Here is a 27,896-nt window from a genome sequence, read left to right on the forward strand (position 1 = left end):
GACGCCCGCCGCCGCGCAAGAGAGCGGGAAGAAGCTGAATCGGCCGCCGAGTCGACTGGACGAGCGCTCGGAGGCAGACGTTCGTATGTACGCGCCCTCCACCGCAGTGGAAACGCGTAAAAAGAGTTTGCCGACCAAAAACGGTTTGCAATCCGACTACCACACACAGAGCCGCTTCGGAAGGACGGGCGCCAGTGCGGGTCGAAGCGAGAGGGGCCGGTTTCTAGCTGCTGTGGTTAGAAGCAAACTTCTAACCACACTGCTATGCTTGCCCCTGCTTTTGGGATGTTTTTTTCTTTTTTTTACTCTGTTGCAGTATACAAGGAATCTTCACTGATGCTGGTGGCATGAAAAAGTACCCAGTGCACTCTGTAAAGTGACTGATGAATGAAACAAAGTCAACACAAAATTTGAGAGGACTCTTTAGTTTTGCTAACAGCCAGACATTCTCCCAAATGCTGGTGCCTTGATAAAATGCTCCCAGTACACTCTGTAAAGTAGTTGGCATTAGAAAGGTATCCATCCAGGCACAGGCATAGCTGTGTAGTAAGAAGTTTGATTCCCAAAACACGTGGTTTTGGGTTATTTTAATAACTTTTTCATAGTTTTCAAATAAATTAGAAAAGAAAAGGTGCATTATACAAACCACAAAAACAAGTAGAAATGAAACAATTGAGAAAATATGAAAGAGACAAGTTTTATTACAAAAAGCTAATAATTCATGAAGAGCATACTGAACAGTGAGAATTCAAACAATAAAATATTTTCAATACGTTCAGGTAGATTTGATCTTGAATATCTGGTTGCTGTTGTTTTTCGTCATCAGAGGATGTCTCCCTTCTTTAGTCATAACACCCATGATCCAGTGTAAGAGATGGTGTGGGGTGGGGGGATCATGTATGTTATGAGCTCACATAGTTTAAAGTGGGGGGATGTTCTCTGATGATAAAAAACAACAGGAAGTAGCATATTGATGTTTGAAACTACCATAATGTATTGACAATGGATGTTTTCATTACAAAAATACATAGAAATGACTAATCTTTCTGGAGACAACTTCAACTGATGTTTTCTTCATTAAAATCAATAGGACAATTAAAATTTTTTTTTAAAACTTGTTTCAGTCATTAGAGTACAGCCATGCTGGGAGCATCACCTAGAAGAATTTTAGTCCAATGAATTGACCCCAGGACTTATCTATTAAGCCTAGTACTTATTCTACCGCTTTCTTTTGCTGAACTGCTAATGTTGTGGGGGCATAAACATGCACACATATGACAGGCTTCTTTCAGTTTCCGTCCACCAAATGCACTCAGTATTGAGAATTGCCCAAGGTGCCATGCACCATGAACCCAGAACAATGAGGCTGGAAAGCAGACTTCTCACCACACAGCCACTTCTGAGCTTATGTGATTAAAAGAAAATATCTGAATCTTAATGAATATTGAAAAGTATACAAAATACTTCTTGAGGAAATTGGTTCCTTCCTCATTCTACTAAAAAAAAATTGTGAACCAACAGATTATCTGTGTCATTTTAAATAAATAGTGATATTTCTGATCAAAATCAGTTTAAATAGGAAATGCATGAGATTAATTGGACAACAAAGAAGTAGAATGAGATTGATATAGATGAGAATTACCAATGATTGGTGCAAATAAATACTACAGGCATAACTGTGTGGATAAGAAACTTACTTTGCAACAAAATAGTTGGAAAATTTGGAGATTTTGCTTTTGTCTACAGTTTATCTAAATGTTCAGCTGGTAAAATAGGAATAGATTTAGTTGTCATTACAAGAACTGAAGTAATCAAAGATTTGATTTTTGTCAAAAACAAAAAATAATATTCGTAATAAAGTTTCAATTCACTAAGTTTTGTATATATATATATATATGGGAGAATTTACGAAAAAAATAACAGACGAAGACAAGTGGTGTAAACAACATATATATATATATCGGTGTGCAAGCAGTTCACCAAGGCTCAGTTCTCAGCCTCTTCATGTTTATCTTAGTCCTCCAGGTCTTAACAGAGGAATTCAAGATCAGTTGTCCTTAGGAACTCCTCTACATTGATGACCTTGTTCTTATAGCTGAATCACTACTTGATCTAGAGAAGAATTTTCAGGTGTGGAAACAAGACCTGAAATCTAAGGGCTTTAGAGTTAATTCAGCAAAGACCAAAGTCCTAGTAAGTAGGAAAACAGACAAATCACAAGTCCCTTCTAGGAGATGACACTGCTCAATATGTAAGAAGGGTGTTGGTAGAAACTCCATAAGTGCAAGATTTGGACACAAAAGAGATGTAGCAGTATCAGAGGAAAGTTAACAGAGAATACAGTTTTTGTGTATAATAAACACTAAAAATGCACAGACAATAAGCTCCCTCAAATGCTCAGGGGGATCATTAGAAATAATAGCTTATGTTATCTAGGAGAGGGGTTTTCAAACTGTGGTCCGCAAGGACAAGACAGGGGGTCTGTGGACAGCAAATACTTTTTATGGGCAATTTGATTTTATATATGTTTTTTAATCAAAATCTTTTAATTGACAATAAACTTATTTGTTAAATAAATAAATGTAAAAATATATGTTATTTTAAGCAAATATTTATGTATAAATTTCATAAGTGTTTATAAGGGGGTCCTAAAGTAAAGCCTGAAATATAAAGGGGTCCGCAAGTCAAAAAGTTTGAAAACCCCTGATCTAGGAGACCAAGTTAGCAGTGGTGGTGGAAGTTCTGAAAGTGTGGTTTGCTAGGATAAGAATGGACAAAGTTCAGAGAGCTTCTACCTTTGTGGGTAACTAAGGGCCTCTTCAGAGTGAAAGACAGATTGAATGATTGTCCTATCAGGTGCCAGTGCCACTTAAAAAGCACCCATGCTGGTGGCACATAAATAACACCAAGCAGACTCTGTTAAGTGGTTGGCGTTAGGAAGGGCACCCAACCATAGAAGCCATACCACAACAGAGAGTTGCCCTGTCAAGCATGGAAAGCGGACGTTAAACGATGATGGTGAAATAACATAGTTACATCATTCCAAAAACAATGTGCTTTACAATCAGTTACTTAAGTAAGGGACATAACTAATACATTTTTAATTGAAATTATTGTCCTTGCAAATGCTAAAAAACCAGTACGGCACTCGAATGTTAAAACAATTGAAGCGTTGAACTGTATAGCCGTAACAAAATTACTTGGGTGACATAAGTAAAGATATAATAAAGAATTTTGGAGGAAGAAATGAATTTTCATCCTGGAAAAAAATCAATGTATTTCTTTTTCTTTCTCCAAGATGGAGAAAGTAAGTGCAATAATAAAGAAATTGATGCACTGATTTTGTTAACCATTATTGAGCTCACTTGTCTACTCTTGATAGCATAGATTTTATTAAAAAGCAGCAGCAACAACAACAACAACCATGCCTTTATATAACAGTAGGATATTCTTTAAAATAATTTATAACAAGTAGAAAAAATATATAAATAAAAATATATCGAAGACAAAATTCTTAGATTCAACATTTTAAGACTGGACATAATGAGGATAAAGACAGAATAGAGATCAGAGCAGAATGGAAATATAGGTAAAATCGAGATAACAAATGGTCTGAGAGGATTATCGAAATAAGATGGTAAAAAAAAAAAGACACTCTTTTCTCTATAACTGAACAACGATTTAAGATGACAAAAGAAAAAAAAGTCTTTTAAGCGATTTCCCCTTGATATGTTGAATTTAGCTTTGTTTATTTCTCTCAATGTCTGCTGTGGTGACGATTCCAAAGAAGGATGAAAAAGTGCTACACATGGCTACTAATGATTAGAACTTTCAGCAACTTTATAATGTGTCGGAGGAAAACAATAAATTAAATGTCTCCGTTCTGTACGACTTCCTTACTTTTTCATGTAAATTCCACAACTCAGCTTAATCGACAAGTAATTGTCTCCCCTTACGATAAGTTAATCGCCAAGATCACACCACATTGTCAATATATATATTTGCCTTAGAGAAACTAATGAAAATATTTTCCTGATTTGATGTATTCAGTTAAAAAAAAAAAAAAAAAACTATAAATGATAATGGTTTGAGCTGATATAAAAAATAAAATAAAACCAGAATTTCAGCAAAGATGCAAAAAAATGTGATTGAGTGCAAATAAACAGTACAAGAAAACTGAACATTAAAAGCTTTCCGTGATGTCTGGATTGGTTTTGTTTCAGGTATTATCAAATGAATTTGGCCTCATAGAGACGATGATGTAGGATAGGGAGATGCAACAAAGCGTTGTGTATTACGTATAATATAGGGAATGTAAAAAATCATTGATGATCACCATGATAAGGGTGATTATGATAAACAACAAGCTTATGCCTTTCTATAACAGAAAGGATATTCTTAAAACTAATTTATAACAAGTAGAAATAAATAAATAAATAAAATAAATAAGTAAAAATATATCAAAGACGAAATTCTTAGATTCAACATTTTACAAATGGACATAATGAGGATAAAGACAGAATGGAAATATAGGTAAACTCGAGGTGACAAATGAGGTCTCCTGAACCATTTCAGCAATGAGAGGATTGTTAAAATAAGATTAATGAATTTCATTTGTTTATCATCACTGATTCTTCCAAGACAACACAGTATGTTCAATTGTGAACTGTATATTATGCTTATCACAAACTGATATGTGATAAACATATGTCAGTGATCAGTCAAAAATTCTGCTTTGGCCACCCCCATGTACACTCACAATGATTAGCTACCCAAAATGCACTGATGTGTTTATATGATCATGCAACATAGCTGCATACTTTATTTTATATGGACTTATGCACTCATACCTATCAATATGGGACCAGTGAACAGAAAGAAAGACAAAGAAACCTGATCCTAATGAGTGATGCAGATAAGTACTGTATTTTAATGTGTATAATTGACCCTTTTTTGTCAAAAATTAAGTTAAAAAAAAAATGAGAGTTTCTTATCCATGGATAGTATAATAATCCCTTACAAAACTTTTTTTTCCAAATTCAAAGCCCCCAAAATTAGGCGGTTCCTTATACACATTAAAATATGGTATATTCTCTACATGAAAAGGCAGAGATGATCAGATAAATACATAAAGTGGAAGCTTCATTGTCGTGGGCCACAAGTGGTGTCAATGAACCCATCATTCATTCCATTTAAAAAGTGTGTGGAGTTGATTTATTTATCACTACTTTTTAGCAGAAAACTGATATTTAGTGTATCTATCCCCATGATAAATGAGGATAAATGCACTAAATATCAATTTATCAAACCAAAATGATAAATGAATGAGTCAAAATTTAAAAAGCCTTGAGATAAGTTTTCCTTTTGCCTTGTTTGTAGATTCCTAATTTTGTTTGCGACCAATACCAGGATAAAAATATAAATGTGGTTTTCTAAGAGTGCTTTTGAATTCAGACATTTGCTTGGCACCATTTAAGCCAGTTGAAGGATTCAAGGATGTTCTTTGGGAAACCATACTGTTCACCTGAAAATGAAACCAAAATAAATTCATATAATCAACAGAATTATGAAGTGAACATTAAATATTTCAATACAAACCTATGAATAAAACCAATAAGAATATTAACAGATTTCTCTTGACAAAATAACTTACAAAGTCAATTGAATTGATCCAGAATGTTACTGGTACCTGCTGACCATAGAAGGATGACTGCTTAAGTCATATCTCAGAATTTCAAACCAAAATATCAGGCTGAAAATCACCACCAATGCCAACATCATATCAACATCAACTTTTTCATGCCGTCATGGGTCAGATGGAATTTTTTGGGGTAGATTTTCTATGGCTTGATACCCTTCCTTTTACCAACATCACCTGTTTCCAAACAAGGTGAGATTCCTCCATATATATATATATTTTTTTTTTCTCCGTGTTTTTCTCCTTGTCTCCGTATTCTTTCTGTTGAAGAGCGTAGCTCGAAACGTCAAAGACTTTCCGTATTCCCGAGCGTCATACTAATATATACTTTTGTTATTTACACCACCTGTCCTCGTCTGTTGTTATTATTTGTATATTCTCCCATATATATATATATATATATATATATATATGATTTCAAGGAGATATTCTGGTGGTCACTGTGATTCCCCTTAAATTGGTCTTATATGCTGGCTAACCTTGTTAGACTCTGGTAATTATTCCCACTTGGTAAACTCGAGTGTCCTATTCGGGACTGCATAGAGTCTGTAGAGTAAGTAATAGTATTAATAATGATCAGGAGAATGGAAATTTTTCCACATCTACAATTTTATTAAACAATTATTTACAGCATTCTTCCGTGGACTACAGCTTCTCTTCAAATGGCAGTAAATAATGGACTCTGATGAAACTACTGAAAATGGTATTAGGAGGATGCACATTTAACAGTGTGCAATCAATGCAATTGAAATGCATATAGGGCCATAAAAGAATACTGTAAATAACTGTTTAATAAAATTATAGATGTGGAAAGAATTTCTGTTCTCCTAATCATCTACTATAATAATACTCTTGTGTATTTCTCTGTCACAGCATATGAATGAGAGAGGAAGGGGTGATGGCAAACTTGGTAGTGGGATGATGGAAGTTCTACAGTGAAAAAAAAATCAAACAGCGTTTCAACTCTGCGTGAGTATATGTGTGTGTGTGTGTGTGTGCAATGGAAGTGGGATGGTGAACATATAGTATAGGGTCAATGACAACAGCTGAGGGGCCTTACCTGAAGGCAAGGAGTGAGGGAGGTCAAATGAATCAGAGCAGGACCAGCAAGGGTCTTTCACTTCAAGGCAGTTGTGGTGTACAGACATGTGTAGACACATGGACTGGAGGGAATTTGCTGAGATTCTGGCCAGAGGTTAGGCAGAACAAAGTCATCAGCATAGAGGAGCTTCCAGGGACAGCCTGTCTTAAATTCCTCTGTTATTACCTGGAGGACTATGATGAACAAGAGGAGGCTGAGCACTGATCCTTGGTGAACTCCTACTTGTACCCTGAATTCTTCACTGTACTCATTGCCAACCCTCACCTTACTGACAGTATCCCTGTACATGGCTCGTACAGCTCTCACCAGCTACTCATCTATCCCTAGTTTCTGCATTGACCACTAGATAAGGGATTGGGGGACTCTGTCAAAGGCTTTCTCCATGTCAATGAAAGCCGAAATATTTCTCCTGTAGCTGCCTTACCAGAAATATAACATCAGTGGTACTTCTCCCTGACACAAAACTAAACCGCATCTCATCTAGACTAACTCTCTCCCTAATTAGCTATGACCCTCTCCATATCTTTTGTCACCTGATCCAACAATTTAATACCTCTGTAATTATTTCTATCAAAGGCATCAGCTTTACCTTTGTAGCAGTTGACTATGGAGCTGCTACACCAGCCATTGGGCATGACTTCTTTGTAAACCACCTGATTTACAATATGGGTGACTAGGCCATAACTCACACTGCCAGATATTTTAAGCATCACAGCAGTGATTCCTGATGGACTGGGGGGCTTCCCCTGTCTCCATGTCCTTAATTGCTTTATCTACCTAGATACTGTCAGTTCAGATAGCTGGTCCCTCAATTGGGTCAATCTTTGGCAGACTCTCCTCCTCCCATTCATTCTCCACGTTCAGAAGTCTTTCATAGTAGCACTTCCAAGCCTCTTTCATTGCAGAATCATTAAACGCAAGTGCACTATCATTCATGCGGATATATTTCTCTCCTGTGACATCACAATTTCCTCTCCCACACTGTCTTGCAATCTGAAACACGTCAAGTCTTTGGTCCTCACATTGCTGAACATAAGTAAACATCTTTTCTTTTTCTCCCTTGGCTAGATATACCTGTTTCCTAGGTTACCTTCTGGTTATCTGATGCAGTTCCCTGCTACCGCCACTCTTCCAAGCCTTCCAGGCCTGTTTCTTTGCTCTAATAGCCCATGTGTATCCTTAACATAGTTCTCATGAGGATTCAGTAGGACACAGAATGTGACAAGGTTGGCCTTTGAAATTACAAGTACAACTCATCTTTGCCAGCTGAGTGAACTGGAGCAATGGGAAAATAAAGTGTCTTGCTTAAGGACACAATGTACCACTGGGAATTGAACTCACCACCTTGAGCCAAATACCCTAACCATTAAGCCATGTACCTTCAGTATAAAATACTTGTGGTGATCATCATCATCATCCAGTGATTTAAATCTGGGTTTTGTCCTTGTTAATGAGGGTGGCTGGATCTACTTCAATGCCATAGCAACTGCCCTCACACCATCTTGCCTGGTTTTGGGCGTCCTCCTTTTTCAAACCAACCCTTTCAATCTCCTCCTCCACCTTTTCCTCGGTCCACCTTGCTTTTGTGCTCCATTTACCTCAAATGCAACCACCCTCCTCAAAACTTGCTCTTCATCCCTCCTCAACACATGCCCATATCACCTCACTCCATTCGCCCTTGCCAGCCATTCCACCAATTCCTCTGACCCCAGCATTCCCATCAAATCCTCAGTCCTCCTCCTATCAAACAGCTTCACCCCATACATTTCTCTCACCATTGCTCTCTCAGTCCTTCTATAGTTATTTTCTTTATCATTGTAGATAAAATTTAATTACTGAAAGGTATTTACTCTAATTACAAGTATCACTGTATATTTAATGAGCAAACAAACACATACTTACCATATTTAGCATGGCACAAATATCCTTCTCCCAAGCATGTTTAGCAAAAACGTCGACAAGAGCTTGAATGAACCAACTACCTTCTTCATAGTTACGCCATGCTCGATATCCTGAAACATGGAACAGCACATGTTAACGAAATCTGAAAAACTGTCACTGCAGTTTTACATGTAAAGACAATGATGATGACAGTGGTGGCAGCAGCAGCATTCAACCCATGCCAGTATAGAACACATATGTTAAATGCCACTAATGGCATTTGATATTTGTGTTTTATGCTGGCATGGGTTGAATGGTTTGACAGGATCTGATAAGCTAGAAGACTGCATTGAGCTCCAAAGTGCTTTGGCATGTCATTTATGGCTGGATGTCCTCTACAGAGTGTACTAGGAGCTTTTTCATGGCACCGACACAAGTAAAATCACCAAGTAAATTGCAAGACAAGACCCCTCAACTGGGTGGCCGAAGGTTAGCATCAAAGGAAGTGGCTTTCAGCCAAGTGTTGAGAGGTTGAAGTGTGGTAGAGAGAGAGAGATAGTAAGAAGTATAATGCTATAGAGGAGACACATTAGTAATTACCCCAGCTGGTAAAGGAGAAAGGATGGTGGGGATGGGATGTGAGGATGTACCCCCGTGGTACAAAAAAGTGAATATAAGAAAGAATAGGAACAGGGGATCAAGAATAGGTGGAAAGGTAGGTTTGCGACAGAGTGAAAGGTGAGTGAAAATAGTTAGAGATGTGGGCAAAGGTGAATGCAGAGGGGGCGTGGTCAATGGTGAATTTTAGTTTGGCAGTGGAGAGGGTAAAAGAAAATATTTGAGGATGACAAAAGTCAAGATAACTTAGACAGTAACATTTCCAACATAGTTTGAGATTAGTAGACTAGAAATATGTAATTCTAATACTTCAAGCAGGTACAAGCAACCATGTGGTTTCAGGTTCAGTCCTACTACATGGCACCTTGAACAAGTATCATTTAATATAGCCCAAGGCCAGCCAAAGCTTTGTGAATTTGGCAGATGGAATTGTGCATGTGTTAGGAAGGACATCAAGGTGTGGAAACCATCCCAAAGCAGACAGCCAGGACTGACGCAGTCTTCTGACTTGCCAGTTCCTGTGGAACTGTCCAACCTATACCAGCACAGAGAATGGATGTTAAACAATGACAATGGTACATATATACAAATATTTTAAATCTATATATATAAAAGAGAGATTCTGTCTATTTGTCTATCAAAATGAAAGTGAATGGTTCAAGGGAAGCTATTGTGTATATGCATCTATTATTATTATTATTATTCTGTATATATAAAAGATATGTATCTATTATTATTAGTAGTATTCTGTATATATAAAATATATGTATCGATTATTATTATTTGTATTCTGTATATATAAAAGAGAGATTCTATCCGTTTGTGTGTTTGTTCATTTGTTTGTCTACCAGAATGACAGTGAATGGTTCAAGGAAAGTTATTATGTATATCTGTCTATCATTATTATTATCATTATTATATATATATATGCAACAGAGAGATTTTGAATCTTTCAATTCTCCTTTGGCATACTGCTTGTTCAAACATCAAAAGGAACAGTGACAAATGGATGTTCCACTTGACCTGCAGTCAACTGGATTCTGTAAAGCTATTCTTGTATATGATATACCCATTTTTCTAGCTTCTCAGCCTGAGAAACAGCAAAAGTAATTACCCATTCAGTGACGGGAATTACCGCTAGTATATATATATATATATATACACACACACAGATATGTATATATAATGACTAGTAAAAAGAATAAAGAGAACAAGTCATTTTACAACTTCAGCTGCCCAGCCTACAACTTTGTTTCATCACCAATATAAGGAGATGAGCTTAATATGGTAAGCACTAGGGTTACAGATTCCAATGAGAGACATTGGAAATCCTCTTAGCCCCTTGTGGAGCATAGGTCCGGTTTCCTGGTTTCTATGACGTGTGTGTTTCCCCTAGCTGGACGGGATGCCAGTCCATCGCAGCTTCTTACTCAAGAAACAGGAAAGAATGAGAGAAAGTTGGGGCGAAAGAGTACAACAGGGGTTGCCACCACCCCCTGCCAAAGCCTCATTGAGCTTTATGTGTTTGCACTCAATAAACACACACAATGCTCGGTCTGGGAATTGAAACTGCGATCCTCCAACTGCGAGTCCGCTGCCCTAACCACTGGGCCATTGCGCCTCCACAATGACAGACATACATACATATTATATTATATTCATCATCATCGTTTAACGTCTATTTTCCATGCTGGCATGGGTTGGACGGTTTGACAGGCCTGGAGAGCCAGCAGCTGCACCAGGCTCCAATTTGATCTGGCAATGTTTCTACAGCTGGATGCCCTTCCTAACGCCAACAACTCTGAGAGTGTAATGGGTGCTTTTTATGTGCCACTCAGGTGGGCCTGGCATCGATCATTTTTGGATAGTGCTTTTTACATGCCACCGGCAGCATTGGCCATGTTCAGATGGTGATTTTTACATGCCACCGGCATGGGTACCAGTCAGGGGGTACTGGCAATAGCCACGTTCGGATGGTGCTTTTTACGTGCCACCAGCATGAGGGCCAGTCAGGCAGCCCTGGCGTCAATCACATTTGGATAGGTTTCTTTATGTGCCACCGGCACAATATATATATATATATCTGAACGTGATCGATGCCAGGCCCGCCTGACTGGTCCCCATGCTGGTGGCATGTAAAAAGCACCCACTACACTCTTGGAGTGGTTGGCGTTAGGAAGGGCATCCAGCTGTAGAAACCTTGCCAGATCAGATTGGAGCCTGGTGCAGCTGCTGACTCTCCAGACTTCAGTCAAACCATCCAACCCATGCTAACATGGAAAACGGATGTTAAATGATGATGATACATAGATAGATAGATATACACATACACACACACATAGACATGTATGTCCATGTATATGTTATGTGCATATATGTGTATATGTGTCTTCTTGTCTTGACACTGCAGCACTTTCTGTAAAGCAACATTACCACTATATAAGTAGTGATGCTTGTTTGCATTCTTCTGTGAAAAAATGTCTAGACTAAGGGAAAAATATTACTTTGCTTGGACACATGTAAGAGTTGGTGACAGGAGGAGCATCCAAACAGAAACTTCTGCCTCAGCAAATCACAGTTGACTCATGCAAGCACAGAAAAGGAAGTAATGCACACACACACACACACACTCTTTCTCTCTCTCTCTCTCCACCACACAGGCATATGATGATAGAAAATAGGAGACAAAATATACTAAAATAGATTTACCTTCTTGTGTTGGATAGCAAAATAATGAATCAGACATGGTTGGTTCTGTCTTTTGTACAGGCACATTGTCAGCAAAGTCTTCGGCAGAAACTTTCAGAGTTGGTACCCTTCTCAAATCAACATTATCTAGAAATAGAATCAAACTACCATGAAAATTTTACAATTATATGATAAGAATAAATATATTTGTTAAGTCTGGTACCTATTCTATTTCTACAGCTGGATGCCCTTCCTAACGCCAACCACTCTGAGAGTATAGTTGGTGCTTTTTACCTGCCATTGGCATGGGGGCCAGTCAGGCTGCACTGGCATTGACCACGCTCAAATGGTGCTTTTTATGTGCTACTGGCACAGGAGCCAGTCAAGTGGTTGATATCCTCAAATAAAATTAAGGATGGAAAAAAAAAGAAATGGAATTTATGAATTACAAAGTTACACACTAAAAAATCCAATGTGTGTGTGTGAGTTTTGAATAAGTAGTATATTTATAATGAGAAGAATTATTTTTGAATGCTAAATGTTAAAATAGCTTTGTTTAAACTTGAAAGACAGGTAAATAGTAAATGTAAATTAAAATATGTAAACATGAAATTAAAAAAAAATTTTTCTTTACCTCCACGGCAGGACTGCATTATGAAGATTTTGGGCTTCTTCCTCAAATCTGGACATTCATCAACGTCAAACAGAGAGAAAACATCATTCAAGGGTACTTTTTCACCATCAGTTCCAAATATGTAGCCATTAGTTCCATGACTAAATAAACAAACCACTGTAGCATCTGCATTTTTGTGTTCGGGTAAATCCTTAAATTCTCGAACTTTAATTAAGATATTCTAGAAATAAAAATATGAAATAAATTATTTAAATTTGTTAACATGAAATACAATTAACTTTTCTATGTTAATCATCTCATAAGAATTATGTTTACATTATAAAATTTGTATTAATTAGGACTCAACTTTCACTTGATGGCTTATTCAGGTTCCAGTCAATTAACAGTAAAAGAATTTAAGCATTACACATACGAAGGAAGCACTACTGCTCCGCACTCCTTCTAAACATGAGCAGCACTCAGCTAGAGCCCCACAGTTGCTCCATATGCAGAGCCTGACCAAATGCAAATATATATTACAAAAGGTAGAATTTTTATAGCATTTAATATGAATTGATTTACCTCTGCTGTTAGGTTTTCATTATCATAAGAAATTACTGTAAACTGTAATTGCTTGAGTAAGTAAGACATTCTTCTATGATCAATGCTACTGCCTTCACGAGGAGCCATTCCAGCAATTTTGTTGATGTTTATTACAAGAGCCAGGCCACGGGGTATACCATCCATTTTGTAAGACTTCATTAAAAAAAGCAGAGAAACAAAGAAATGAATACCAAAAACAATAATGTTATAATGAAACTGATTAAAGAGTTGCATGTACTTGACAGCATGGCCTAGTGGTTAGGTGTGTTGCACTTACAATAATGAGATCATGATTTCAATTCCCAGACCAGCTGCACATTGTATTCTTGAGCAAAACACTTCATTTCGCATTGCTCCTGTCCACTCAGCTGTAAATGGTTAAACCTGCAGTGGACGAGCCTTCCAATCAGGGGGAATGTTGGCCAGCTCACCTAGCCAGTAGAGTGGCATCATTTGAAAGTTAAAAAGATGCCAAGCACATTGTGACCAGTGATGTATAACAACATCTGATAGTCTGGTCGATCACATGATAAATGTTGTAGAGTGAAACTGTACATCCCTCCCGGTAAAAAGTGGTAGTAGCCAGCCATTATAAATAGACCAGTAGCCGGTCAACAGGAGAAGGTTGACAGTACGTGTAGACTGTGTTGATAGTCATGTCTGTGCTGATACAGTAATTATACTACGATACTAAGTTGGATATTATAACGCTCCAACCTTTTGAAGATAATAACACTGTACGACTGGGAGTTGTACAGTGCTAGATAGAAACATTCTATTGACGACTTTGTAAGATAATATCTGTCAGAGCGACAACCATCGTCAAAAGACTGATACATAAGTGGTAAAAGACCGCTTTACAACATTTTTACTATGCATGCATTTCAGGTCATGGAAGCAGTGTGTGTTGTAATGTGGAATGAATTCCCTAAGGCATCAATATACTAAAGTTTCAATGTGAAGAAGGTGACTTGGTAAAAACCTCTAAGATTATCCATCATCTTTCCAACAACTTTGGTCACCTTCTTGAATTTAATATCTCTACCACTTATGCATGTTTGTTAAAAAAACCCAAAAAACCCTGCAACACCCATGACTTTTGAAAACATCTTTTCCACACTTAGAATTGTGCAAACATGGAATAAACTATTTGCGTCAATTGTTAGCTGTCAGAACACTACATCCTTCAAAAATTCCATGCTTCCAAAAATTTGCCAACACCACTCCTGATGTGCCTCTTTATGGCCCTTTCCCCTTTATGGCTCTTTTAATATAAGATTTTTTTTACATTTTATTTTGTGTGCTGTGAAGGCTTTCATTGCTGCCTTTCTTTACTTGACTTATCTGCTTTCTGTCCCTTCTTTTAACCTTCTCTGATGAGTTGTAGTGCATCTAAGCACAGTGTATATGTAACCTCAATATTATTATCAAAAACCTATTTTCTCATTGACTTCTATGTTATGCATCATGGAAATCAATGAGAAAATACATTTCATGCTGCAATGCTTCTGTAAAGTGGAGAATGTATGTACAACTAAGTTTCATTGTGTCTAAAAATCAACATTTTTATAGTAAAATATTTAGTAAATGTGAATGTTGGATAATGATAATTGATCCAAAGAGTACAATTGTGAATACAAGCAACCAAAATGAGGTTCCTCCAAAGATCTCTGGAGTCACATTACTTGACAGGGTGCATGGCATAGATATCAGTATGTCTCTCCAGGTTGAGTAGCAGCTTCTCCATACCCAGAAGTCACATCTCTGGGACTACAGACATGTGATGAGAATGTCAAAGGAAAGAATTGCAAGGGAGATTCTTCAAACTGAACCAACCAGTAGGAGACCCAGGGTCGACCAAGAAAAGATGGTTGGATAATATCTGTAGTCTCAGTTAGTCATGCTTAGGAATCATACCAGAAAGTCTGACGACATTTGCTTCTGATAGGACCCTATGGAGTAGGTGCCTCAGGACTACTTCCATAAATCTCCCAGGAACAGTGGATGGATGAAATTAAATTTAGTAGCTTTTCCAATTATCAGTGATGCCCACCAAAGCAGAAATATTAATGCTTCCCTCTCAGTGGCAAAGGATTTTGCCTCAAAGAGCCCTTGTGCTGGTCCACATAAAAAGTACCCAACACACACTGTGAATTGGTTGGTATTAGGAAGGGCATCCAGCTGTAGAAAGTAAGCCAAATCAGGCTGGAACCTTGTATAGCTCTCCAGCTAGCCAGCTCTGGTCAAACCGTCCATCTCACATGTTAGCATTGAAGTTGAAGATTTTGTAACTAATGGGGACAGCAATTATATATCACCTGAAGAAATACAACTAGATCCCATTATACAGGTAAACCGTTACATAATTTAAATCCTGTATATATGAAGACCTATGTTGTATGGAAACATGTGTAGTGATTATTAAACAGCTGTCTAACTGTACTCCTTCTTGTTGACTCTATCTTATTCAATTGTATTTTCATACACGAAGAACACCTAAACCTAGACTTGGTAGTATACAGTAATACTACTGACTATTTGGTAGTTCTAAGGGTGAACGAGCTCTATTTTGTAGAGCCAGGATACTAGTCCATTGCATGGTTAACTACTAGTTGTTGTTGGTACTCATTTTCAGCTAAGTGGATTGAGTTACATGAAATGAAGCATTTTGCTCAAAAACTCAGTGCATCACTCAGTCTGAGAATTGAAACCCTGACCTGATGACTGTGAGCTCAACACCCCAACCACCAGACCATCTACCTTCATTTAATAGTAATTAACATGTGTCAGTGATTTCCAGGTAAAAATGATAACTTACTTGAGAATGGTTTTTATAATAAAATTCTTGGGTAGCAGGCTTGATTTTAAGGATATCAATATCCTGTTCATTGCATACTTTTCTTTTCTTTGGCCCTATAATGGGAAAATATGTATTATTTTAGTTTAAAAAACCCACCAAAAAACATATTTCATTCTTGTATTTGGTTTGCAAGATTCTTGGTATGAATTTGTGTTAAAATAAATCATGTTGTCTTGAGAGGGTCATTATGCCAATAACAATAAACACATGCACTGGTTCAATATCACTTCTTTATTGTTAGTCAAATGGTTTAATATCTAACCAACTAATCAATCAATAGGTTGTTTAATGAGCTGGTTAAACAATCAATACAAGCATATATACATGCAAGTATAAGACCACTTCTTGGACCTTGGAGAGAGAGGGGCGTCACTGAAAAGGTTGTGAACAGCAACGGAAGAACTTTGACTAATAAACAGCCAACTGGTTGTTAAGTGGCGCATTAAGAACTCGGAAGCCAGAGAGAGCAAACAAATTGCTGTTCACCCTCTTTAAATAAGAAGGATAAGTTGAAATAGTAAAGTAATAAATCTTATGTATTTTGTACATTTTAGCAATAAATATCCAGCATGAGACTATCATTAGTTTTAAATTCTACTTTCCAAGAGAAATAGGAACTGGGAAGGTAAAATGTTAAGTTTTTCTTAGTAAAGAGGATAAGTTTTAGAAAATTTCATGAGTAAAGGTTTTTGAACAAAATAGTCTCTATCTAACATGGATGTATTTTAGATACAAGCATACAAATATGGTTGTAGTAGGTAAATCGAATAAGTAAATTCTTTACTGTAGCAAGAAGAAAAAAGAGGGTAGAGGAATTTGAGGAGCATTAATAATTATAGCAGTAAGTTCTAATACAGGTTATGATCCATCTAGATGACATTGGTAATGAGAAATAAAATAAGATAAATGGCACTCTTTGAGATATAGAATACTTACATGGTTCTTCAATAGCTGGAGACATGCTGTTGTCTTTAGGAGTCATGAAAATAAACAAAAGATATAAGTTATTTAAAATCTGAGCAAAAAATATTTCCATATATATTTACACAGAAACGAGCTTTGAAATTATCTCTAGCTTTACAGCAACTTGAAATTTTTCAATTATACTAGCATGCACAAGAATCTTTTAAGCACATTCTGATAAACCCCTTCCTATATTTGAAAAAGTGTGCCTTTTCCATACAGTCAAAACATTCTGTATAAAATAACTTAAAGGATAAAATAGATCAATAAGAGGTAATTTTAACATTTTCACAGATACTGAAAACATTTTAGTAAAATGCTGGCAATATTTTTTGTTGCTTCTTGCAAACATCAGCAGAATATAATTGGTGAACATCTTTATAAAACCCTTCATAGGAAATTTAATAAAATTTAGGTTGTAATATCTAATATTCTGTTACTTTCATCTTCTTCATATTTAACAATAAACTAGTTACAGCTGTGAATATTCACCCACAAAAACATAAAACCATATATGCTTCTTGAACCAGTCTTATTCTAACCAAGCTACACATCATATAAATGGTTACTACTGCTCCCAATATAATTTGTTAACAGTAATTGTAATAAAGTTTACTGTTAACACTTTATTCTGCATTGTCTCAATTTTCCTAGGACATTATGAAAAGGTACCAGATTATCTGGAAGTGCTCAGTCTCAGAACACAGTCCACCAAACATCTTAGTCTTCTTTGCTACTTACTACAGTTACCAGTTATCAAGGAAAATATATAGCTTAGTTATGTCTCCTTAACCTGTACATACATTCTATGGTCAGTTGTAGGCGAAATAAATTTCCAAGCAGAAATAAAAGCTAAAAAAGACATGGAAATTTGGTATTTATTTTCAGGTGGCTTGAAACTACTCCAGTGAATGATAATCTGATATTCATTTCTCAATTACCAATACAATAAGTCTATCATTTTCATTTACTCAACTGTCTCTTCATATGTCACCTTTATCTTGTTTTACAAGGAAATAACTGTCACTAATAGACTGAATTTGGACAATCTAGATCATTTATTCCTGTTCTTTATTTGGAAACAACAGCTTTGTTAAAATTCCATAATGTAAATAATAGCAGAAACTTTTGATTTGGTTGATCTCTAGTCACCATATGTGCATAATACTAAACTAGATTCAGACTATGAAAATTATTTCTAAACAAACAGTAGCAATATTCTTTTTTACTCTAGACACAAGGCTTGAAATATTGGGGGAGGGGCCAGTTGATTAAATCAACCCCACTACACAACTGGTACTTAATTTATCAACCCTGAAAAAATGAAAGGCAAAGTCGACCTCGAAATACTGCTAAGCATTTCACCTGGCGTATTAATGTTTCTGCCAGCTTGCTGCCTTACAGTAGCAATATTCTAAACCACCATGAATACACATAAACCAGTGGCATAGTGGATAAAAAACTGTATTTCTCTCAATTTACAAATAAAAGTTCCCAGTTCAAATGCAGTCTGGGGTTGTGATACACACAAGGCGAAAAAACAACACCACATGATGCACACATATCAAAGTAATATTGCAAATAGATACTCCAAAGATGAAGTGAATAGTTTAGAATATTAACATTTCCTTATAGCAACAAGTCATTTAAACATTTAACCCCTTAGCATTCAGGTCTACTCTGTCAAAAGTAATGCTTTTTTTATTCACTTTGTTCTTTAAATAAATCATGCTTTATCTTGTGGCTTCCTGATTTCAATGATGTAATTTTGTAGTTATCTTATGGGGTAGGTGTGAGAGGCCAGATCTGGTCAGTTTGAACATAAAAATAAGCTGAATATTTGAGTAGACTGGTCTAAATGCTAAAGGTTTAAAGTGCACTAAGGCTTCAACATAATACCAACAATCTTTTGTGTACAAGCTGAATCTTGGCACTCCGTCGCTTACGACGTCGAGGGTTCCAGTTGATCCGATCAACGGAACAGCCTGCTCGTGAAATTAACGTGCAAGTGGCTGAGCACTCCACAGACACGTGTACCTTTAACATAGTTCTCGAGGATATTCAGCGTGACACAGTGTGACAAGGCTGGCCCTTTGAATTACAGGCACAACAGAAACAGGAAGCAAGAGTGAGAGAAAGTTGTGGTGAAAGAGTACAGCAGGGTTCGCCACCATCCCCTGCAGGAGCCTCGTGGAGCTTTAGGTGTTTTCGCTCAATAAACACTCACAACGCCCGGAATCGAAACCACGATCATATGACCGCGAGTCCGCTGCCCTAATCACTGGGCCATTGCACCTCCACTCACAAGGTGAATATACAAAATAGTACCATGACGCCATAAGATAGTCGTTTCAAATTGATTAATACAGTTCTACACACACAGCACTCAGAATATTATTCAAAAGACAAACATACATTCATCTGCTTTACATGATTTTCCAAGCTAGCATGGGTGAGATGAGAATATTAAGAAAGCCTGGTTTTACAACTGGGAAGCTAACCCTTAATCACTTTTTCAAGTAAGGGATTTCTTATTCCAAATCTTTAAAGGCACAAACCAAGCAGATAATCCATAAAAAGAAATAACACCACTGTCTGTAGCTGAGCAATTTTGGGCGAATGTCAACCTCACACACACACACACACACATATCATCATTGTCCTTTAATATCTACCAAGATGGGATGGGTTGGATGGTTCAACAGGATCCAACGAAACAGAGGATGGTGTCATGCTCCTATATCTGCTTTAGTGTGATTTCTATGGATAGATGCACTTCTTAATTCTTACCACTCTAAAGAGTGTACTGGATGCCTTTTTCAATAACACCAACAGTGAGGATGACATGTAATTAACAAGACTGTTAGGTGTTGAGAAGTTAGAGTACGATAGATGGGAGAGGGACAAATTTCTTGTAGTAGAGGAGATATATGGCTTCACTGCATTATTTAAGGGTGGATGGGAGAAATATATGCGTGTGTGTGTTAGCTTTTATGTCAAGTTATATATAAAAGCAATTTAACATTAAACTGCAGGATTATTCAATGTTTTTTTAGTATAGTACATGTTTAATCAATTATTACAAGGAAAATTTTAGAGGGAGGGAGGGAGAGAGAGAGAGAGAGAGAGAGAGAGAGAGAGAGAGAGAGAGAGAGAGAGAGAGAGTGTGTGTGTGAGTGAAAGACATGTATTGCAGACTTCTTTCTGTTTCTGTCTAAGAAATCCATTTTAAAAGCTTTGGCTGAAACATACAAGTACATGCATACATACACACACATGTACATACATATATCTATGTCTATATCATATGAAGCTAGTTACCAGTTCAAATATGCTTGGAGCATATTTGAACCTGTAAGAAAGCCAATCACTAAATTTCTTGCTGTAGTAAACACACCAAGTCAGTTTGAGAAATATTCTCCATGACAAAATACAGTGAATGACTTTCTTACAGGTTTCAGTATGTGCCAAGCATATTTGATCTGGTAACAAGTTTGAATTTATGCATATCACTGCTTAGTGCTTCTACTCCATAATATATCATATGAAGCTAAATGGTCAAAATATCTTATTAGTTCTCATTCACATTTGATGAGAAATCGCCAAGAAGAAAACACTTACCAATGCGGTCACATCTAGTAATTCCTGTCTGATTACCATTCAAAGAAAACTGTGAGGGTGTAGGTTCAGATATAACATGTTTCAGAAGATGTCTGACCTCGGGTGATTTAGGAGAACTCTTGGTTGGAGTGCTATTGCATTTCTTGAGTGGAGAAGTTGAGCTGTACTTAATTCTAATAATGGAATTATCATTGTCTTTCAATAAAAGCTGATTGCTTGGTTCATTATCTTTTGCAGTAGGAATGCAATCAAATGACAAGTCATTAGTTTTATTGTCCTCTTTTAAATAATGTGAAACAATAAACTCCTGGCCAGTTGTATTTAGGGCCTCACAGAAAATCTGAAATGCATCAGGGCCTCGTTTTGGAAGAAGGTCCAAAAAGTATTCAACTTTCTTGGAGTTAACATTGATAGCGTTCTGAAACAAAAATAAATTTTTTAAATCATCATAATTTAGTGTCTGCTTTCCATGCTGGCATGGGTTATATGGTTTGACTGGAATTGGTAAGCCACAGAGCTTCAAGCCCCAGTCTAATTTGGCATGCTTTCTATAGGTGGATGCCCTTCATAATGCAAACTGTTCCACGGATGTAATGGGTGATCTTTACATGCCACTGGCACAGTTGCTTTTCTGTACCACCAGCACAAGTGCCAGTTATGTGACACTGGCATCGACCTGACGAGTCTTCTCAAGCACAGCATAGCACCAAAGGTCTCAGACGAAGGCAAATTTGGTTAAGACAATCTACTTATGTACATTTAAGTATTTGGATTCACGTGGACTAGTTTCTGCATTGGCAAAATAAACCTTTTTGGCTTGCTGTCGCCTGTGTCATTGATTCTGTTATTATCATTTTTTAAATAGTTACATTGGACAATAATAGAATTAATGACACCTTCGCAAAAGACATTCGAGCGAGATTGTTGCCAGTGCCGATGGACTGGCTCCTGTGCAGGTGACACGTAATACACCATTTCGAGCGTGGCCTTTGCCAGTAAGACATCCAAGCGAGATCGTTGCCGTTGCCAGTAGCCGCCTGACTGGCCTGCGTGTTGGTGGCAGGCAAAAGCACCCACTACACTCCTGGAGTGGTTGGCGTTAGGAAGGGCATCCAGCTGTAGAAACTCTGCCGAATCAGATTGGAGCCTGGTGTCGCCTCCTGGTCCACCAGTCCTCAGTCAAATCGTCCAACCCATGGAAAGCGGACGTTAAACGATGATGATGATATATATATGAATATATATATATATATATATATATATATATATATATATAAAATACAAAATGGAACAAGAATGCAAAATATCCAGACAGTTAGGTGACACAAAAAAGGGACAACAAAACATCCAGATAGACGATACAAGGAAACAAGGACGGGTCATTCAGAGTTTTCTTTTCTCAGTCGAGTTCCAGATTATCTTAGCAATTTCGGCTGGTTATACTCAAGATTGCTCCAATCTGGACAGCCCCAAGGAAAAACTAAGCTAAGAGCATTAGATTCCTTGGAAGAAAGCAGCGAATGTATACGAAAACAAGGACAGAAAAAAAAAAAAAAAAACGGAGAATGTTACACAAATACAATAACAAGACATAACATCAGGTGTCTTTTGACTAAGGATGAATTAAATTAAGCTGGCGTATGTGGAATATATATATATATATATATATAAATGTCAGATTGTCCTCGATATGACTTTAAACTTATAGTGAAGCTCTGGTTCGGGAGTTCCAGGGTTTTCAGAAGTGTGTAACCACCCCTTTCTATTATTGTTCCCAGATCTACTCTGATCTGGAATAGTAGCTGCTGTCAGGGTCCCAACTGTGGATTAACCAGCATATGTGATGACAGATCATCCGACCGTAGGGATGTAGAAATACCCTTGGTTGGTATCAAGGTGTGCAGAAAAAGCACCAGAAGTGAGGGACTCCCTAGTCTTGTCACAGGATCCTTCTAGAAGAGGGCCACTCTGATGTAAAATCTGTGGTTTCACATGACAACCTCTGCTAACGTCAACAAGAAATTATAAAGTAACATAACTTACAATATATTCAGCATTTCTTTTTGTTACAACCCCTTTGGCTATCAAATGTGTTAAAAGTTCTTCCATCATTATATTTTCAACCAACTCCACTCTTTTCGCTATAAGCGTTTCCTTGTCTTTTTCATTCATCTGAAGTAGAATAAAAAGAGACAAGAAATAAAAACAGTTTAACAAACTCTTGAAGTGAGACAGAGGCTGTAGCTATTGAGGACATGCAAAGGCTTGAAAGAAATAAAGCTAGTATCTGGAGCCTACACCAGTGTCACATAACCAGCCTGCTCAAAAAGTACCTTTGAATTGTTGGGTGACATGCCATGCTTGAGGAGAACTATTGAGTCAAGTACACCAACATCAAAATCAAATATGCAAGACAAAAACTTTTATAAGGGGAGGAGGCATTGGAGGAGGTGATGAAGAAAAGGTTATAGTGAGACAGATACAGGTGTCTTGATGTAGAGGAAGTACAAGGTTACCTGGCCGGAAAGAGAAATATCAGGAATGAAGACAGAAACAGGTGTGCTACCGCAAAGAAAATATATTGTTGCCCTACCTGAGGGAAGTGCAAGAGAAGGAGAGAGAGTGGGAGACTGCAGAATTACCACAAGTGATGGCAAGACTAAGGCGTTGGATATGCCAAGCACTCTCATGGGCATCACCTGTCTCCTTGGTGAAGTGAATGCCAATGATAACAAGAAGTTCGCCATTAGTGACCCAGTCCCTCCAAACATTCAAATGCCATAGGTTGAAAGAGATAGTTCAGTGCCAGGTCCCAATATTTCAGGGTTTTGTTCCATTTGGGTACAGAAGCAGTGATGCTCCCATTTTCTGCAGCATCTAGGATGTGAGAGGGAGCAAAAGAGTCACAGTGTGGAATCCCAGATGAGGCACCTATCTCTTACCCAGGGCCAGTGGGGTAAGACTATTTGGTCTCTTCCCATCACTTCTGGATAATCCCACTGGCTCCAGAACTGAGGGGATATTAACCCGAGCCAGAGCTTGCTTAACAATTAAGTTTAGCATAGTATGATGAGTGAAGTGACCTGTGAAGGCTTGTGGGATCGAGGGGCCTACCACAGCAACATCTCAATTCCCTCCAGATGTCAGCTCCCACTCTAAGAGTGATGGAAATGCGGAGCTCATCAAGGCACAGAAGACCTTCAATGTTGGCCAAAGGCAGGTTATCAATCCAGAGAATTTTGCACTAGCAGGAAGTAGGCGACACCTTTGAAAATAAATCAGACTGATCAAGGAGAGAGCCAAAAGTGGCACCTGAAAGCAGATTATCCCATACTCTCTGCTTCCGTCTATCCTCAACTGTAACAGAAACTAACAAACCCAGCTCGCTCCACTGTAGCAGACATTCATCCATCTTGCTATCGGAATTTATTCAGAAAAATGTGGGGAGATGAGTTTCGAAAGATTCACAAGAGTCGGATGTGATTCTTCATAACTTTCAGAAAAATGGATATCTTTCAATGAAAGTTTCTACAAAAACCTTTAAGATTACGACTACATCGGAATTTAATTTGAAAGAACAAAAATGGCGAGCTCGCATACATCACAATATTTTCCAAAATTTCTAGTTTCATTCTGTAGACATGCATGTGATTAGGGGCATACCTCCACAAGTGTCACCTCCACCCAATTTTCTTTCCTCGTAACTTTCAGAAAAATGTTTTTTTTGAAATGAAATTTTCTACACTCACCCTTCGGAGTGAGTTGATTACAAATATATCGGAATTTGATGAGAGAATTGGTGGCCACGCATACAACTGACACAGGTCACATGTATATCTACAAAATGAAACAAGAAATTTCGAAAAATATTGACGCGTGCGCACCAATTTTTCTTTCCAGATTAAATTCCCATGTACTCGTAATCTACACACTCCCAAAGGTATTGATTAAACAATACCCATTTTCCTAAAAGTTATGATGCAATAGATTCAACTCGTGTCAATTTTCGAAACTACTCTCCTTACCACCAGAAATTATTTTTCACAACAAAGTTCGATCTGAAGCCGATTTGCAGAAATTTTCATTAAAAAATAATTATTTTTCTGAAAGTTAGGAGGAAACAAATCCATGGGATACACTTATGGGTACTACTAAAGCAGCGCGGACCCGAACGCGCTAGCTAGTCGTGAGTGGTCGATCCTAACCCTAACCCTAAACACGTATTCATTTGCACACGCGGGTTAGGGATAGGGTTAGGATTAGGAGCGACCACTCAAGACTAGTTAGCGCGGACGCGCGACTGCGCGTTCGGGTCCGCGCTGCTTTAGTAGTACCACACTTATGTAGGTGGTGACCGGTAATAAAGTCACAATTTTGGCTAGGGAAAAAGTCACAATTAATTTATTGAATCCGGACAAAAACCATCTAGGACAAAACCCCTGTGATTTTTTAACCTGTCACTTTTTAGCAGGATTCGTGTAGGTATGCTAATGTGAGTATTTCACATTGAATTCCGATATAATCAATCTACACTATGAAAGTTCGGGGAGGGGGACACAGACTTCTATAGATATGTCTCGCGTAATTAGGGTTTCTTTAAAGCACGTACTCCAAAGATTAAAATTGATAATTAATGCTAAAAAGTATAAAAGAATTTATTGAATGTACATTAAACAGCATCTATTCGTCAACACGGAAGACTGATACATAATTTGACAATATGTCCCCTTATAAACATACACCAATAAACATGCATTTAAATGGGCTTATTAGCCATTAAGTGTATAGTCATGAGTACCTGGTTGATATATGTTGATATATTGGTAGTTTATAAATATTATTCGTTATGTTTGAATAGCCCCTTTAAGAACATTAACTGCTTTTAGTATCGTGATTTAATTAATCGACCTTGATCAAGCAGACCTATGATCAAAAGTATTCCATCCGTGACGACCCAGTCTTTTTAGGGTTATGTGTAAACCTAACCCTAAGAGTACTTTATCCAATGCTTCATTTCTTTAATTAAAGCTGATGTGTTGTTTTGGTCGATTTGACTGCTATTTCTAGCGATCACCAGTCTTTCTAGTATGTGTCAAATATGTATATGAAAAGGTTGGCGATCTTTCGATTATTGGAAATATAAATCGTTGAAAGTTTTAAAAATTTAGTAACATTTATAGTTTTTCAGCCCGCGAAGTAAAACAATTAGATTGTAACCTATTTCTCGATATTTAAAACGATTATTGTTGTTTAACTATTAGGTGTCTCAACAGAGAAGACTTATGATTTAAGATATTTCAACCGTGTCCATCCCCGCAAGTTTTAGGGGTATAGGGAAATTACATGATCTAATATGTCAATTCCTTATTTAAGATGGTAGGATATGATTTAAGGGGAATTTGGTTGCTAATTTTAGTGGATCGAAAAGCAGAGACTTTGTTGTTGTCTCTAATTTATGATTAAAAAAGAAAACACTCCGAAGTACACACGATCTGAAAATATGAAATGACATTAAGAAACAAATTATAAATATCAATGACGGACTGGAAAAATAATCGAAACAATAACAGTATTAAACATAGATAAATAACGCCACTCACGGTTTTGTTGAAGTTGGAAGTTATACGTACGTTGTTGTATTTCATTTAAGGACCATTGCGCAACAAGACAATCTGTAATAACAACATATATAATAATACTTCTATAACCTCTATAATATCAATAAATTTACTACTGTGAAAGAATTTCTATGACTGCCGTAATATCAATAAATCTACTATTGTTATAAAAAAATGAATTACATAAACTTTACCATTGTATTCTTCCGCCTGATATTTCGCGCGCTTTTCGTACCACTATTTAGATGACAAATAAAAAAGTAGGAACAACTGTTGCTCAAAAAATAAGTTGTGAAGTTTTATTTTGTTGCAATTGATTGTAATATTTGTTGTTTTTATCGAATCATCTCGTATTTGATGATATAAAAGACACGTGAGTATATTAGATGCATCCTAATTTCTTTCGCACATATTTAATGATGAAATGTTCGTTTTATAGGGAAAAAAGAAGTGAGTCATATACCGCCCAATACGTAATCTCTGATCTGATTAATTAACTCTAATGCACGAATATAAAGTATGTTCTATTTCTCTTTTTTTGTTCGTTTATTTATTATTTTTTTCCCTTTTTGTACTTTGCAAAGACTTACGGCAGTTAAGGGATGGCTTAAAGAAAAACTTAGCGAACATCATTCTCAATGGCATAGACAAGTCTGAAAAGTGACGAGAAAGAGTTGATTAAAAAAAAATGCTTATCAAAACAAACAATGCCAGGAAATTTGAAGGAAGAAAAGGGAGATTTCAAAAAATCGGATCCGATGCGTGAAACCGAAAAGATTCCCTACTTTTTTTGTTGTTTTTTTACAGTCCTTACAGTGTCGGACAAAATACCGTGTAAACAATCGTAACTTCCTTTTGTACCTCCCTTTATTTATTTATTTTTTTATTATACAGGAACCCCCGTTTTCGGGTACGGGGATTACGAATCTGAAAAAAAATTGGCAAAAATCGGCATTTCAAAATTTCAATGCCCTACTTCCCCACTTTCTTCATTTTTCACTTTTTTCAGAAATTTGTTTTTTGTCAAATATGTGGAAAAATACAGAGATTATGAATCTGAAAAAAATTGTTAGAAAAGTTGTAAGAAATCGGCGAAAATCAAATACCACTTCGGAAAGGAGCTTGGTTTGGCCATAGCAATTTGTCTGTCAAAAAGTTAAAATAAAGTTTTCTTTATTGCACTGAAACCTGCGTTCTGAGTGAGATCTTCCGGCCCGCTTCATTTTGTAGATTTTGCTCAGTATAAGTTTTACAAGATGGGCAACGCATTTGTTTGGTTAGGAGCCCAAGTTCCTGGCAATAACTTTTTTATTTTAACTTTTTTTTAATACCTCTTTTTACCGCGGGAAATTTCTCTGAAATTTTATCGCCAAGAAACAAACCCGGCCAGTATGAGATTTTTGTCGAAACTCATCTCCAATCGACTTCTAGGCCATATGAAGCGTAAATGTAAAAAATTTTATGAAAAAATGTGTGAAAAAGAGTTTGTCTGAGAATTGGCTGTTATTTCTAGCATGTGGATAGACTGCCTGAAGGTTTATTTAATATGTACGGGAGCAGGTGGGTTAGGTCTCCGCCATGTACGCCCAATTTTGATTTCGAAGTATTTAAAAAGTTATTTGGAAATCATA

The 27,896-nt window shown here is 37.0% G+C and overlaps 1 protein-coding gene across 4 annotated transcripts; it reads right to left on the reverse strand.

Moving 5' to 3' along the window:
* Positions 1–683: 683 nt before the first annotated feature.
* LOC106878642 (caspase-2) lies at positions 684–27,701 on the reverse strand. 4 transcript variants are annotated; one of them, XM_052966150.1, is made up of 11 exons: positions 27,051–27,701; positions 26,278–26,319; positions 22,691–22,819; positions 20,648–21,065; positions 17,000–17,032; positions 16,022–16,116; positions 13,183–13,356; positions 12,622–12,841; positions 12,009–12,134; positions 8,703–8,812; positions 684–5,524 (listed from the first exon to the last, which is right to left on the reverse strand). In XM_052966150.1, the coding sequence occupies exons 2-11, from the start codon at positions 26,290–26,292 to the stop codon at positions 5,384–5,386; spliced, it is 1,461 nt and encodes a 486-aa protein (XP_052822110.1). In that variant the 5' UTR covers positions 26,293–26,319; positions 27,051–27,701; the 3' UTR covers positions 684–5,383. The 4 variants fall into 4 exon arrangements, with proteins under 4 accessions (XP_052822110.1, XP_014783598.1, XP_014783442.1 ...); XM_014928112.2 differs by lacking the exon at positions 27,051–27,701 and adding an exon at positions 26,460–27,026; XM_014927956.2 differs by lacking the exon at positions 27,051–27,701 and adding an exon at positions 26,460–27,026 and having other exon boundaries at positions 26,248–26,319.
* Positions 27,702–27,896: the final 195 nt, after the last annotated feature.

Source organism: Octopus bimaculoides, chromosome 3, assembly GCF_001194135.2.
Source record: "Octopus bimaculoides isolate UCB-OBI-ISO-001 chromosome 3, ASM119413v2, whole genome shotgun sequence".
In the NCBI taxonomy this organism is placed as follows: domain Eukaryota; kingdom Metazoa; phylum Mollusca; class Cephalopoda; order Octopoda; family Octopodidae; genus Octopus; species Octopus bimaculoides.

What these genes read in the sequence shown, in the direction of transcription:
- LOC106878642 (XM_014927956.2), bottom strand. Translation starts at nt 26,292, where the DNA reads ATGAAATACAACAACGTACGTATAACTTCCAACTTCAACAAAACC. An exon ending in AAAGAAATGCTGAATATATT is followed by an intron (nt 21,066 to 22,690) that starts GTAAGTTATGTT and finishes TTTTTGTTTCAG; the next exon opens with AACGCTATCAATGTTAACTC. An exon ending in TACTAGATGTGACCGCATTG is followed by an intron (nt 17,033 to 20,647) that starts GTAAGTGTTTTC and finishes TGACTCCTAAAG; the next exon opens with ACAACAGCATGTCTCCAGCT.